The sequence below is a fragment of the Sinocyclocheilus anshuiensis genome, unplaced genomic scaffold (genome assembly GCF_001515605.1).
Source record: "Sinocyclocheilus anshuiensis isolate Anshui unplaced genomic scaffold, SAMN03320099.WGS_v1.1 scaffold1274, whole genome shotgun sequence".
Taxonomy (NCBI): domain Eukaryota; kingdom Metazoa; phylum Chordata; class Actinopteri; order Cypriniformes; family Cyprinidae; genus Sinocyclocheilus; species Sinocyclocheilus anshuiensis.
Window position 1 is genome coordinate 85,067 of NW_015558608.1, and position 16,857 is coordinate 101,923.

The 16,857-nt window shown below is 39.8% G+C and overlaps 1 protein-coding gene across 1 annotated transcript in view; it reads right to left on the bottom strand.

Moving 5' to 3' along the window:
• Nucleotides 1–578: 578 nt before the first annotated feature.
• The window catches only part of LOC107680278 (zinc transporter 6-like), a 20,643-nt gene continuing 4,364 nt past the window's right edge, over nucleotides 579–16,857 (bottom strand). The window contains exons 4-12 of the mRNA XM_016476105.1: nucleotides 16,321–16,405; nucleotides 8,120–8,162; nucleotides 7,781–7,846; nucleotides 7,151–7,231; nucleotides 5,843–5,968; nucleotides 3,907–4,009; nucleotides 2,710–2,757; nucleotides 2,496–2,564; nucleotides 579–1,241 (exon numbers count right to left, since the gene is read on the bottom strand). Of these exons, the coding sequence (XP_016331591.1) occupies nucleotides 714–1,241; nucleotides 2,496–2,564; nucleotides 2,710–2,757; nucleotides 3,907–4,009; nucleotides 5,843–5,968; nucleotides 7,151–7,231; nucleotides 7,781–7,846; nucleotides 8,120–8,162; nucleotides 16,321–16,405 (1,149 nt within the window). The 3' untranslated portion in view covers nucleotides 579–713. The remainder of the gene's footprint in view (nucleotides 1,242–2,495; nucleotides 2,565–2,709; nucleotides 2,758–3,906; nucleotides 4,010–5,842; nucleotides 5,969–7,150; nucleotides 7,232–7,780; nucleotides 7,847–8,119; nucleotides 8,163–16,320; nucleotides 16,406–16,857) is intronic.

A 16,857-nucleotide genomic window follows, 5' to 3' on the forward strand; every position in this document is an offset into this window, starting at 1 on the left:
CCTCCTCTATTGCCTTTCAGACATGAAAAATATATCTACATAGGCCTATATCTATAGATAGCTAAATGTCTAATTTCCAATAAACCAATTCAAATGGAAGACAAAATATTCAGGCGCATCCACTACTGCAGAGATAACAAGTCAGTGTCGCCGATCTCTTAAACCGAAAACAAAGAAAGCACTAGTTTATCAATGAATTATTAAAATGTTTAAACAGCCTCCTTACTGTTTTTCCCGACACATTCATAATCATTACTTCTGCCGGTGTGCTGTGGCAAGCTTTATGCGCTCGCTTAAACGCTTATTAGGCTATGCATGCAATTAAAGGCGCATTATTACGATTTAAATTGTTTATTAATAAACATGTGATTAGTCGACTAATGCTTCAAATGAATGACTACTAGTCGACCAGACAAATTTTTAGTCGAGGGTAGCCCTAGACCATCCAAGGACTTTAAGCATACTCTTGTCAACATACTATGTTTTGGGACACACTTATTCTAATCTCACATACTATTTAGGATGGATAGTATGAACATTGGGATGCAGGGTCTGTAAAAAAACACAGACTTCACAGATGTCTGATAGTGGTTTAATACAAATAAAGAATACAGATAAAACATCCATTGAAAATAAAGCTGTTGCTCTTGGTCCCATTCAAATAAATACTCAGGGTAGTGGTGGGCTAGCGGCGAGATGATGCTGTGATCGGCTCACGGTCTCTGTTGGCCAGTTTGTGATGCGGGCAGACCGCTGCCGTATCTGTGCGGCGCTGCATTCAGAGTCCTGTATCCTTGAGCCCCGAAGCCCAGCCTCGTCGCAGGGCCGCCGCTGGGGTGCGCAAAGCCCTGGTTCAGCATGCTGGAGTAGGGAGACATCCCATAGGAGAGCGGCGTGTTGAAGGGCCTGTGCTGAAACACCACGGGCTGGATGTGCTTCCCCGGCATGTTGAAGGAGAACTCTGGCGGAGGGCTGCTGGGCTTCGCAGGCGTAGACGTGACCGGGTTCAACTCCTCGAGCGGTTTGGACCCTGCTGGAGGGAAGGCGGCCGAAGCCACGTACTCCGAGAGGCTGAGCGAGCCGGTGGGCAGGGTGCTGGAGGTCAGCGAGTGACGGGCCCAGTCGTCTTTGAAGATCTGAACGGTCAGAGTGGACACTAGTGTGTGTAGCCGGTTGGTCACATGGGCCAAAACCATCTGCTCGTCAGCATCTCTGCGAATGCGGACGTGAACGGAGCCGGCCTGCGCAAAAACACAGCGAGTTAAGGTCTCCTATCTGAAGCCTCATGTGAGCATTTTTACTGAAGAGTTGAGTGATCAGGCCTCTCATGTGTCCCTGCAGCACAAAAGCAGTGTTAAGTCGCTGGGGTATATTTGTAGCAATAGCCAACAATACATTGTATGGGTCAAAATTATACATTTTTCTTTTATGCCAAAAATCATTAGGATATTAAGTAAAGATCATGTTCCATGAAGATATTTTGTAAATTTCCTACCGTAAATATATCAAAACTTAATTTGTGATTAGTAATATGCATTGCTAAGAGCTTCATTTGGACAACTTTAAAGGAGATTTTCTCAATATTTTGATTTTTTTGCACCCTCAGATTCCAGACTTTCAAATAGTTGCATCTCAGCCAACGCTTTCAGATGATGCATAAATCTCAATTTCAAAAAATTGAGACTTATGACTGGTTTTGTGCTCCAGGGTCACATGTCAAGTCAAGTCTAGCCACCTTTATTTATATGTGACCCTGGACCACAAAACCAGACCCAAAAACAAAAGAACTTAATTTGGACAACTTTAAAGGAGATTTTCTCAACATTTAGATTTTTTTGCACCCTCAGATTCCAGATTTTCAAATATTGTGCTATCCTAACAAACCATACATCAATGGAAAGCTTATTTATTCAGCTTTCAGATGATGCATACATCTCAAAATTTTGATTTTCTGGCTTTGTGGTCCAAGGTCAAATATAGCGCTTTTAACAATACAGATTGTGTCAAAGCAGCTTTACAGCATCAAATAGGAAAATAGTGTCAATAATGCAAAAATTATACATTATAGTACATAAGTCCTTAAAAGGGGTTTGTTACTTTCACTTTTGTTAGATTCAGGCATGTGTTATCAAGCGATTTAATTACTTTTACATCATCATCATCATCATCATCATCACTGTGGTCCAACCACGAGAACTATCAGGATATTTGCATTAGACTTTTGTGAATCTATAGCTTAATATGGTCAACAGCGGCTCAAGCGTACTCGCCTGACGTGCCTCATTGGTTTACTGTAGTTAAGGTGTGTAGATGTTTATTTGTGAACAAAAGCCTAAATTGAATAAATTGGCTCGATTCATATTGATTACTTCTACAATATCTTCATGAAAAAAACAAAACAAAAAACAAACCCAAAACCTGTGTCAGGCCAAATCATTCCAGCATTCTTTAACAGTACATGTGTGCTACAAATACAGGAAAGAATATCTACACACCAGAGAGCCAAAGCCAATAGTCCAGAAGTGTTCATTTCTGACTTCAAGAACTCCATCCAATGTGGACACCTGAAAAACACCAAGAACCAATCTGTTGAAGAGCTTGCCAAATAAAAACGAGAGAACTGGCGGCACGAAAACACACTTGCACCACAGATATTCAGAAATACATCGGATAGATTATGTGGGCTGTGATAAGTGAATATGAACTGACCTCTCGGAGCAGTTTGTCAAGCTGACCAATGACATGAGAGGGGGTGGTCTGCGGGAAAGAGAGAACAACTGTGATTGGACAGTTCCAGATCATTTGACCACACATGTGACTAGGGATGGAACGGTATTATCAATATCACGATAGCAAAACTGTCTCGATATTATCGTGGTCACATGACGATATGAAACGATAGGTCTTCAGGGCAAAAATTGTAGTTTTTAAAATATATGTGTTTTGGGGCATTATGCTTTGGCACAGTAGCTGTCAAACGAACTCGAACCGAAAGCACAATATGCTTCATCAAGTCTGTTTGCGCTGCGTGTTTCAAAGCGAAGCGCACACTTGGTTCAGATGATCAGCTCGTGATCCGGTGTTTTCTGCGTCTCAGAACGACTCGTTCACACTGAATGAATGCAGTCCACTCCTTTATTTCACTGCTGTGAGTTTAGCGCTCGTTTGGGAACAACAGTTATGCTTTATTTCAGCGGCAGATGATTACAGCGTTTCTCTAGATTTGTAGTCAGACGTGTTTTTGTAAGTCTGTTTTCACTGAAGCTGGAGTTTAACTTCTAAATAAAAGCTTTAAAGTGCAGCATGAATCGCTGACAGCTAGCGGTTTAAACGCAGTCCAAATTCAAAATATCTCTTTCAAGTGTAGAAATGAAAGAAGTATTGTCATTTCCCTGCTGTAGTGTAAAGCACAAATAATATACCTATGAAATATTCCTTTTCATTTATTTTACAGTGCAATCATTTTACAACATATGGCTACTACTGTAATTGTTATTATTATTATTATTATTATTATATTCTAATTAGTTTGGCTTCCTCAAACTCCAGTGTGAATGTGATTTAGACTGAGACAGTAGATCACAAATAAAAAGAGGCTTGAGTCCACTTTAAAGTTCAGGTACGAGACAATTCACTGACTTTTTCTGACTTCAGTTTTCTAAGTTAAGAACATGGGTTTCAGCTCGTAATTTTGAACTCTCAAAGTGCACTAGATAGAATAATTTAACTTTTTAAAATGTACAAAATTTTAATTTTTCCCAATTCTTCATGTCTTTTTTTTTTCCTTTTTAAATATCACGATAAATCGTATCGTAGATGTCATATCGCAATAATACCGTATCGTGATATCGTTTCATCGGTACATATGACACAGGATTAATCACAGCATGGCACACTGAAACACACCTGCAGCAGCACCTTCCCGCTGTACACGCTCATGGGGTACATGGTGCCAAAGGTCATGAGGGCGATGGCCACGGCAGACGCGGTGTCCATCGCATTATAGTTACTGCACAACAACAACATGTGACTCAGTGACATCATCTCAGCTTCAGAGCACACACCAATGAGCCTCTCCGCTAGCACCATGAGCTAGCAGCCTCATACAGGCGCTAATGTGGAACTACAGGCTAAAGCCCGATGCGGACGGTAATCGTTTCTCATGTGGACGTCTGTAAAAATAAATGTACATGGCACCTCAGTGATAAAACTCATGGATTCGGATGATGATTTATTCACAGTGGATTATACCAAGCATATTTTATAATATATAATTCTATTTATTATTTGTGACCCTGGACCACAAAACCAGACATAAGGGTCAATTTTTTGTAATTGAGATTTACACATCATCTGAAAGCTGAATAAATAAGCTTTCCATTGATGTATGGTTTGTTAGGATAGGACAATATTTGAAAATCTGGAATCTGAGGGTGCAAAAAAATCTAAATATTGAGAAAATCATCTTTAAAGTTGTCCAAATGAAGTTCTTAGCAATGCATATTACTAATCAAAAATTAAGTTTTGATATATTTACAGTAGGAAATTTACAAAATATCTTCATGGAACATGATCTTTACTTAATATCCTAATGATTTTTGGCATAAAAGAGAAATCAATAATTTTGACCCATACAATGTATTGTTGGCTATTGCTACAAATATACCTGTGCTGCTTATGACTGCTTTTGTGCTCCAGGCTCACACATGATTATTTAAATCTCTAGTTTACAAATAGAAAAATAGACACACTATAGTTGTATATAATTATATGCGAAATAGTTATGTATATAACTGTATATAATACACATTTTTAAATTGTACCGCATGCCTGCTGCTGCCATAATAAAGACCCATTTTTTTAATGTTTACTTGTTTTTCTTCTCTTTCTGCTCCCAGTCGCTGTGGTGGAGCAGTTATGAAATATTGTTCTTGTAAATACTTTCCAGCATTTCATAAATAAATATGTATGCAGATTAGAGCGAAGTACAAAAGTACGGTGTTTGGCAGTGGTCAAAAAGGATTTGCATTATTTTGAAAATTTTATAATTTTGAATCGATTTCTTCTCGTAAACTCAGAGATGTGGATTCAGACGGCAATTAAATTGCCACACGACCTTAGTGTTTGTCAGAAAACCGTAGGTGATTCGGCCGGGGATTTTTACGTAGGTGGTGAGAGATAAACACCTACATCCTGGATTCGGACGGCAGTAAAATCACAGATTACCCCTCGTAAATGCTGAAAATAACTGACGTCCCCCTGAGAAACGATTACCGCCGAATACGGCTCAAGACTGAGAAAGGCATTCAATGAGATTTAGTAGTAAAAGTAATAGTATGTGTCCCTGGAGCACAAAAGCAGTCTTAAGTCGCTGGGGTATATTTGTAGCAATAGCCAACAATACATTGTATGGGTCAAAATTATCAATTTTTCTTGTATGCCAAAAATCATTAGGATATTAAGTAAAGATGATGTTCCATGCAGATATTGTTCTACTGTAAATATATCAAAACTTAATTTTTGATTAGTAATATGCATTGCTAAGAACTTCATTTGAACAACTTTAAAGATGATTTTCTCAATATTTAGATTTTTTTTGCACCCTCAGATTCCAGATTTTCAAATATTGTCCTATCCTAACAAACCATACATCAATGGAAAGCTTATTTATTCAACTTTCAGATTATGCAAATTGACCCTTATGACTGGTTTTGTGCTCCAGGGTCACATATATGCAGCAGTTAAAACGCACAGTTGTGGTAGGGATGTACAGTTACAGCAATAGAAGTGTTGTTTGTGAAGCATTTGTGACGTCATGTATAAGACAGTGCGGTCTCCTCACTTGATTTCGATGAGCATGTACGTGATGCCCAGAGCACAAGCTCCAGCGAGGTTGATCAGCACAAACGGGTTCATTCTGGGCAGGAGAAGGCTGCGGAGCGCCGGGATGAGTCCACACAGACTGCACACAAACATTCACACACTATGCATCATCTGCAGTGAATAACTCCGCATACATCATGGAGTGAGAAGAGTGCGCTACGACACAGACAGACACACACTCACACACAGACACACACACACACTCAGAAACAGACACAGACAGACACACACTCACACACAGACACACACACACTCAGAAACACACACACACACAGACACACACACACACACACACACACACACAGAGACACAGGAAAACAGACACACACACACACTCAGAAACACACACACACACAGACACACACACACACACACACACACACACAGAGACACAGGAAAACAGACACACACACACACTCAGAAACACACACACACACAGACACACACACACACACACACACACACACAGAGACACAGGAAAACAGACACACACACACACTCAGAAACACACACACACACAGACACACACACACACACACACACACACACAGAGACACAGGAAAACAGACACACACACACACTCAGAAACACACACACACACAGACACACACACACACACACACACACACACAGAGACACAGGAAAACAGACACACACACACACTCAGAAACACACACACACACAGACACACACACACACACACACACACACACAGAGACACAGGAAAACAGACACACACACACACTCAGAAACACACACACACACAGACACACACACACACACACACACACACACACTCAGAAACAGACACAGACAGACACACACTCACACACAGACACACACACACACTCAGAAACACACACACACATGCACGCGCAGACACAGACACACTCAGAAACACACACACACACACAGACACAGGAAAACAGACACACACACACTCAGAAACACACACACACAGACACAGGAAAACAGACACACACACACACACTCAGAAACACACACACACACACACACACACACCAGTACAAACAGAGACAAGTACTCAATCCAGTAACGATGGAGCACATCTGGGAGGTTATGCTGAATAACATCATGCCAGTGCCTTTCCTGAAAAACTACGGTGAGGAGAAACCACCAAACCAGCACCAGCAAGCTCATTCATCTGCATGTGTGTGTGGGTCAGGCCAGTGTGAGCGCGAGTCAGTCGGGTCACAGCAGCGAAATATCGACGTGATCGAGTTCTGCAGAGACACACGCATCTCACCTTTCCTTCAGGATGAAGAGCGCGCCCAGCTGAACCAGCACAGTGGAGGCAAACACCGCCAGCACTTCCAAACGCTCGAAGCTGAGGCCACAAAACACACATCAACACAAACACCTGGCATTACACACACAACCGGCACATCTGGTTAATCACTGAAGCCCTGGGGCCAGCCGTTCAGACGTCATCTGATCAGATTCTAGCCATCGGATCGGATCGTGATAATGGGTTGTTCAAAAGAAAAAAAAAAAGCATTCTGAATTCGGATTAGATCACAAAATACAATCTTGGTTTTGATCTGGATTAAATCCTCAGTTTGTGTTGTTCAAAACATTTAGTAAGATTGGGATACTTTTGATCCCCAAAAAATGGGATTATTCTGATCCCAACAGAAGAGTGGATTTCAGGAACAAAAATGTAATACAACTTTAAAACTGGTCCTAGTTTGAGGTCAGATGAATTGTGTAATGGTGTTAAAGTTGTCATACTTTTATTAAGTTTGACCAATAGACCATTGATTTGAGTCACAGTTTTTAATGTACTATGGTTACTATCAACGCCGTGTTGCACGTGTGAAGCACTTTGAGGTGAGAAAACAAGCACATTGATATCTGAAGTATGAACTGTTCTTACCCAAAGCAGTACACCTGACTGGGTTTCTTCACGGTGACCCAGAAACTCAGCAGACAGGTGATCAGACTGTGAGAGCCAAAGACACCAGCATCAGATGCTTAACAAACAACACAACTCTATGCAGTATCGCCTTGAAGTGCATCTAGCTGATTGTAAACACACTTAAGCCCATTAATGGTTAATGACACATTAATATACTGTCTTTATAAGCCTAAGATGATTGTGTATCACTGGTGTAACAGCTGAATCAAAGGAAAGCAGTAAAGTCTTTGAGTATCCGTATCTGGTAAACACAAACACAATTGTACAAGCTTTTAATGACCAACAGATGACACTTACCTGAAGAGATCGAAGATGGTGAGGTATGTGTATGCGGTTAAGGCTGAAACAGAAGACAGATATATATATACATAATTTATGTATAAATATAATATGACCTGTCAGTCATCTCACACTGATGAACAGGACCACTGACTGACTCTGTGATGGAGACTATTAGAATGCAGTTATACGAGTGTAAAAAGTTTAATTTCATTTAAAAGTCCGATTGCAATATTCATCAAAAACACATTAATCTCACAGCATTCTAATTGAAGTATAAATGCATTCAGTCTGTGTAAATGTACCTAAATGCCACTTCAGACGCCGCTTCTGAAAACAACATTAGGCCACATTATAGCCTTAAAAATGTATGTGTAATAAATTCAATGTTGAATCAAATGATTTCTTTCTATAGCTATTTTTGTAGTGTCTATTCAATGCTTTTCTCATCTAACACAATAATGACTTAAAATGATCTTTTGGGGTATTTTCTCAACCAAAAGTGTGCAAATTATTTGTCATTAATTTCATTAATTAATCGGCACATCATATACTTAAATAGATTTTTAAAAATGTATTCGTATTACAGCCCTAATAATGATGTAAGCACATTTTTACCGTCTACATAAAAGCAGCTGGTTATTAATCAACAAGTTTGTCTTTTCACATACAGCATGAAATACACAGACTCTGCACAAGCACAGCTAACCAAAGACTATAGAAATACAAAGACAATTCACTCCTACACTTATGAATGGGAGAAACTGCAATATGGCGGGATAGTACCTCCTAATAAATGAAAGAGCCAATAAATACATATTGTTACTAAGGTGTGTTTTATTTACCAGCTTTTGTTTATTTAACAAAAAAAATTAATGCATACAATATGCACTGAATTGGACAAATAACCTATGTTAGCTAATAATTCATATATATTATTTAATAATTTAATAAATTTCATAATTTTAAAGTTCAGTTTAGAAGTATTGTATCGGTATCGTATCGAAAACAAAATAAATGGTATCGCCCATCCCTAACATGGATCATTACTGTGAAATTTGTTAATATATATTTGTACAACACTACTGCTCTAAATCTGTCCTCGACATATTTGAAAACTCTCCCAGACACTAATACACCAGAGTTCAGTCATTTACAAAGCACAGCACTTGAGCCCATCCACACCGTCCAATAGGGGGCGCTATACCGGTATGAAAGTGACCACCGGTATTATGTTGTTCCATGATATGGATTTTGCTATACCGTGGATACTGTTATATATTCATGAATAAAAATTCTTCATTTATATAGTTTTGTTCATTTTGGTACGCTTTGCAAATTTGAACACAAATGACGATAAAGAGTCGAGGCTGAACGTTTTTGTCCTCTGTGTGCAACGCCGTACTACACAGGCATTAGTAATCAAATCCATAAAGCATCGTAACAGACCAAATTAATAGAGCACAAATCGCCTACTCCAGTGGTTCCCAAACTGAGGGATAGTGCACAGTCAGCAGATTATTTTGCAAAAGAAACCTCTGCAGGGTGATAAAGACTCCACTGCGTAATGTTCCCGCTTATCATGCGGCCACTTGTCTGATAAGTAAATAATTGAGCGCAAAATTTTAATTTGACATATTAATGACCTCAACATGACTCGCAGTACCCGCTTGAGCGCTCCGTTATCAGTTGTAGCAGTTGTGGTTGTATCAGTAACAGACCACTAGATGGTGCCATTGAAGAATCAGAGTTGTATTGCAGGACGCCATGTAGAAATATAAATGAACGATGCATGGTTCTGCTCTAAGCATAAGTTACAAGTTTGTGAAAGGACTTCCAGTGCCAGGTAATACCAAAACAACATGTCTACACCAGACGCGAGCGGCGCGATGTGATAAAAGCAAACAGAACCCAGTGATGTTCTCTGCTGTGGATGCGGCGTGACAAACCCATGACAGTAAACTGATGCCGCGTTCTATTTCTGACGAACTCCAGCGCTCTGACACAAAGAACAATTTCAAATATTTATGAGAATCGTGAAAAAATAGTTTCCTCAAAAATATTGTGCAGCACAACTGTGTTCAACATTGATAATAATCAGAAATGTTTCTCGAGCAGCAAATCAGCATATTAGAATGATTACAGTGTAAAATATCGTGATATGAATTTTAGCTCATATCATCCACCCCTACCATCCAAAAAGCCAAACCTGAATGAGGCGCTCTAATGACAGATGCATGAATAAATCCCAGAGCTGGGGCGCAGAAGACACACATCTTGTAGCACACAGTGTGCAGATTAAGGTGACTTGTGTATGTTTACAGACCTAATCAATGAAGAAGAAGAGGAGATGAAGACGCAGCGGTAAACCAAGCCAGGATCTTTAGCTGAATATTTAATAACATCTACAGGCCAGAGCATCAAAACACATCTGATCGTCCTCGAACCCTGACCTTCAGCCGTCTCACTGCAGGCCTCGCGGGAGCTCGACCCCATTAAAGCACTCAGCGCCGAGCGGTTATCCGAAACACAAGCGAAGCGCTCAGGAGCCTGCGAGCGAGGCGCAGTCGCAGCGACCCAGGGCGAGTATCAGCTTTCTCTGCTAGCTGGTACTTTCGGTAAAAAAGATTTGCAAACTGCAGCGCTCAGCTGTCATCGAGTTCTGGAACACGTATCGAGCGGCTCGGCTCGGGTGTCTGTCAACGCGGCACATTAAAATAACAATAGATAGCTCCAGATGTAAACTAAAAGCTTTATTGACAAACTACAAACTAACACCTGGCGGGAAAACGGAAAGCGGTGGGAGGAAGTAAACTGAGACTGCTGCTCCTGCAAGAAATATCGGCCGAGCAGCACGATAAAAACATCCTGCCCCGCTATCACATCAAAACCTTACGATTACACAACAGAAACCTACAACACAGACCACAGCAGACTCGCATCACAGCGAGGCGTGGAGGGATTTTACTGCAGCTCAATCTGACGATCGCTTCTCAGGGAACAGAAACAATGACACACTGCGAGCTGCTTCAGATCACACAGTAAACGCTTTCAACCCTCCCAAACATCTACAGACACACGCAAGAAGATCTAAGAGACTTGCTTCTCAGTAAAATAAAAAAAAGTGTTTGATATCATATTAGTTGTTAGGGCTGCGCTCAACTAAAAATGTGTCTGGTCGACTAGTAGTCATTCTTCTGAAGCATTATGCGCCTAATCACACGTTTAACAATTTAAATCATAATAATGTGCCTTTAATTGCATACATAGCCTAATAAGCGTTTAAGCGAGCGCATAAAGCTTGCCACAGCGCACCGGCAGAAGTAATGATTATGAATGTGTCGGGAAAAACAGTAAGGAGGCTGCTTTAACATTTTAATAATTCATTGATAAACTAGTGCTTTCTTTGTTTTCGATTTAAGAGATCGGCGACACTGACTTGTTATCTCTGCAGTAGTGATGCAGCTCTATGCATGTTTCATACGGATTACATAATCGGAGAATATTTGTCTTCCATTTGAAAGAAGACATTTCGCTCTCTATAGATATAGGCCTATATATTTTTAATGTCTGCAAGGCAATAGAAGAGTTTCGCGCTCAGGTTCACGGAGACCGAGACGGCAGAAAGCACATTCTGATTGATTTCATTATTTTACAAAAGCGCAGTGTTTTGTTGTTATTGTGAGTGCACACAAATAAACAGAGTCTTCACAGATTTGAAAGATGTATTACTCTTATCTGTATGACCACAAATGAGGGAGTATTTTAAGCGCAAGTGACCGGCACCGCCACCTTAACAATCTGCGTGACTTCGCCAATGTGGTTTTTTATTTATTTATTTTTCTCCAGTGACTAATAAAATATTGGACAACCTAGCCTCTTCTGGTCGACTAACGGTTAGTCCACTATTAGGGGGCAGCCCTATTATTGGTTAACAGGCACCAGAGATCATTGGTTTAATTTTAGATATTTAAATGTGCATACTCACATTTTTACATTTAGATTAAGTGATGCGTTTAAAAACTCTTATTTTAAGAAATCCAAACATCAAAATGAATATTCAGCTATCATACTGTACATGCCCACAATCACTTGCTCACAAAACCAATGTATCACATTACAGTTGAACTGATTGTAAAATATCTGATATATGCGCAGAACAGATGCATTCCATACAAGTTCTATCCATAATAATGCTGTCTCCACTGAAAAGTCTGAATCAGGAGAGAAATAGGCACAGATTAAGCCAAAACAGCTCTAAACAAATATTTGGCTGGATTTTGATGTGAGAGACAACAGGAGATGTACTTTTTCACCGGAGGAAGCGTTATTATGGATTATGAACTCTGATTTTAGTTAAAAATGTCTTAATGCTGGATTTGTTTCAGCTTTTGTCTTCTCCAGATGTTAACTGATGGACTGGAGTGCTGTGGATTACTTGTGGATTATTGTGATGTTTTTATCAGCTGTTTGGACTCTCATTCTGACGGCACCCATTCACTGCAGAGCATCCATTGCTGAGACACTGATGCAGTGCTACATTTCTCCAAATCTGATGAAGAGACAAACTCATCCTGATCTTGGATGGCCTACATATCAACTAATCTTCAGTTTTGGGTGAACAATTCTTTTAAACCACGATGAATCACTGTGAGCACAGTGCATTATTTGCAGTCGTACAGCTATCGGTTTACATGCAGTTAGCTTGCGCTGCACATTCTAACGGTTCGCTGTCCCACTGGACAATCAAAGTTATCGGATGAATTCTAGGGTTTATTCAGCATGAGTTCAAACTTGACCTGATTTGTTTTCTTATTGCATATAACTGGTTTTATTATGAACAGTGGTTCGAACAAACTTGCTTAATTTGGGCTGCATCAAACTCAAGATTTAAGCATGAGAACTGCCGCTCTTGTGAACTCTCATGAACGCACATGGCCAAGCTCACGATTCTCTACATTACGCATCATTTTTTGGTTCCTTTTTCACCGAACCTTAAGACAGAGTCTGATCTTTAAGTCATGGCCGCGGGCGCTGCGTCTGCCATCTGTGGGACAGAGGAGCTCTGAAGGTCATTTTAATAATTCATTGATAAACTAGTGCTTTCTTTGTTTTCGATTTAAGAGATCGGCGACACTGACTTGTTATCTCTGCAGTAGTGATGCAGCTCTATGCATGTTTCATACGGATTACATAATCGGAGAATATTTGTCTTCCATTTGAAAGAAGACATTTCGCTCTCTATAGATATAGGCCTATATATTTTTAATGTCTGCAAGGCAATAGAAGAGTTTCGCGCTCAGGTTCACGGAGACCGAGACGGCAGAAAGCACATTCTGATTGATTTCATTATTTTACAAAAGCGCAGTGTTTTGTTGTTATTGTGAGTGCACACAAATAAACAGAGTCTTCACAGATTTGAAAGATGTATTACTCTTATCTGTATGACCACAAATGAGGGAGTATTTTAAGCGCAAGTGACCGGCACCGCCACCTTAACAATCTGCGTGACTTCGCCAATGTGGTTTTTTATTTATTTATTTTTCTCCAGTGACTAATAAAATATTGGACAACCTAGCCTCTTCTGGTCGACTAACGGTTAGTCCACTATTAGGGGGCAGCCCTATTATTGGTTAACAGGCACCAGAGATCATTGGTTTAATTTTAGATATTTAAATGTGCATACTCACATTTTTACATTTAGATTAAGTGATGCGTTTAAAAACTCTTATTTTAAGAAATCCAAACATCAAAATGAATATTCAGCTATCATACTGTACATGCCCACAATCACTTGCTCACAAAACCAATGTATCACATTACAGTTGAACTGATTGTAAAATATCTGATATATGCGCAGAACAGATGCATTCCATACAAGTTCTATCCATAATAATGCTGTCTCCACTGAAAAGTCTGAATCAGGAGAGAAATAGGCACAGATTAAGCCAAAACAGCTCTAAACAAATATTTGGCTGGATTTTGATGTGAGAGACAACAGGAGATGTACTTTTTCACCGGAGGAAGCGTTATTATGGATTATGAACTCTGATTTTAGTTAAAAATGTCTTAATGCTGGATTTGTTTCAGCTTTTGTCTTCTCCAGATGTTAACTGATGGACTGGAGTGCTGTGGATTACTTGTGGATTATTGTGATGTTTTTATCAGCTGTTTGGACTCTCATTCTGACGGCACCCATTCACTGCAGAGCATCCATTGCTGAGACACTGATGCAGTGCTACATTTCTCCAAATCTGATGAAGAGACAAACTCATCCTGATCTTGGATGGCCTACATATCAACTAATCTTCAGTTTTGGGTGAACAATTCTTTTAAACCACGATGAATCACTGTGAGCACAGTGCATTATTTGCAGTCGTACAGCTATCGGTTTACATGCAGTTAGCTTGCGCTGCACATTCTAACGGTTCGCTGTCCCACTGGACAATCAAAGTTATCGGATGAATTCTAGGGTTTATTCAGCATGAGTTCAAACTTGACCTGATTTGTTTTCTTATTGCATATAACTGGTTTTATTATGAACAGTGGTTCGAACAAACTTGCTTAATTTGGGCTGCATCAAACTCAAGATTTAAGCATGAGAACTGCCGCTCTTGTGAACTCTCATGAACGCACATGGCCAAGCTCACGATTCTCTACATTACGCATCATTTTTTGGTTCCTTTTTCACCGAACCTTAAGACAGAGTCTGATCTTTAAGTCATGGCCGCGGGCGCTGCGTCTGCCATCTGTGGGACAGAGGAGCTCTGAAGGTGCTTCTTACATGCAGTGGCCATTGACGTTAAGATCGTTTTTACTGGAGAGCTCAATACATGAGTATCACGTTCCCCCTGCTCAAGACACAGTGGTGCGCAGTGATACTTCACTCACACACACACACACTCACTCACACACACACACACACACACACACACACGCTCTCTCTCTGTCTCTCTCTCACACACACTCACACACAGAGCAGTTCAGCAAAGAAACTTACAAAGCATCACAGTCAGCAACAACAGGCAGTGTATTACAGAGATATTAGCACATTTCAGCAAATTTAGCCATAAAAAATAAATGTATTAAAGGGGTCATCGGATGCAAAATTCACCTTTACATGTTGTTTGAACATAAATGTGTGTTGGCAGTGTGTACACATCCACCCCATAATGATAAAATCCACCCAGTGCTTTTATTTTTTTAATCACTATAAATAATATCCCCTTTCTCAAATCAAGCTGTTCCCAGCTTCTTGGCAATGTGATGTCACACAGACCCAGGCCCCTCCCACCATTGTTGATTGACACTGGTGTTTTATCTTAGCTCCGCCTAATATTATTATTATTATTTTAATTTATTTTTCAAAAATTGTGTTGTCTGTTCTAACTTTTCTGGATTCTTTATTTTATGATTTGACGCACATTTGTATTCAAAAACTGTGGTAAACAAATGAATGCATATTCAACAATTTAAGTCATCTTTTAAAAGGTAACCAAATAAAATTTTAACAATTCCTTTCATTTTTTGGCAAACAAAGTCCTGCACAACAGAGATTTACTGTTAAATTAAAACATGGATGGTAAATTGTGATATTCATTAAAAATAATGTTTCAATGCACTGAGATATTTTTATTATTACGTTGAGAAACACATTTTACTATAGAACTTAACAGTAATATAATTCCATCATAATTTTTTTTTGTCTGAGTTTCTGTGTGTAGCTGACGATAGATTTTACAAAAGAAATGGTGAAATGCTGATGATGCTGATGAAGTTGATGAGTGCAAGTTCATGAGAATTTACATGCTTTAATATTCACAGAAACTATCAGTATTTCATTAACTGTACATCTCTACTTTTGAGTTATTCATCCAAATTCTGTGACATTCCGCATTATCAAATAAACTACATTTCTATGTCTGGATTCCGTGCTTCATGTGCATGTTCTATTGAAATCCAAAGGCCCTACATGATGCTCAGAACGGACTGCAAATCTTCATCAGGTGTGTGCTCAACGATCAGATTTCTATTAGAATCATCAATCAGCGTCTATGTGAATGATTCTGAAGGTGTTAAACACACACAGTCTGTCCACTCAGACACACGAGGACGCAGTCAACTCGCTCTGAGAGTCACAAAGCAATCTGGCGGTCAGATTGAAGAGCGGATCTCTGTGGTTTGGGGCATGCTGGGTAATGTGTGCTGAGAGTGCTCACCCATGCTGTTGGTGGAGCTGCTCCACATCAGCAGACAGGCTGTGCAGATGAGATTGAACACGGCGAACAGAAGAATCCTCCACGACTGAAACACACAGACACATCCTCATCAGCTCTGAGAGATCACTGGTGCTTCAGCAGTCACAGTATTGTGTGTGTGTGTGTGTGTGTGAGTGAGAGTGTGTGTGCATGTGAGTGTGTGTGTGTGAGTGAGAGTGTGTGTGCTTGTGAGTGTGTGTGTGTGTGTGTGTGTGTGAGAGAGTGTGAGTGTGTGCGTGTAGAGGCGGACAGTAAATAAGTACATTTACTTGAGTATTGTACTTAAGTACACTTTTTGAGTATCTGTACTTTACTTGAGTATTATTTTTTCTGGGAACTTATGACTTTAACTTCACTACATTTGAAAGACAAATATTGTACTTTTCACTCCACTACATTTCTATCAAGGTCCTTGAAGTAGAAAGTCGTTAGCAGCTTTGAAAGTCAGTGGGTGATTTTTTTCTTCTCTAAAACGTGACTTTCTTTTTTTTCAGACAG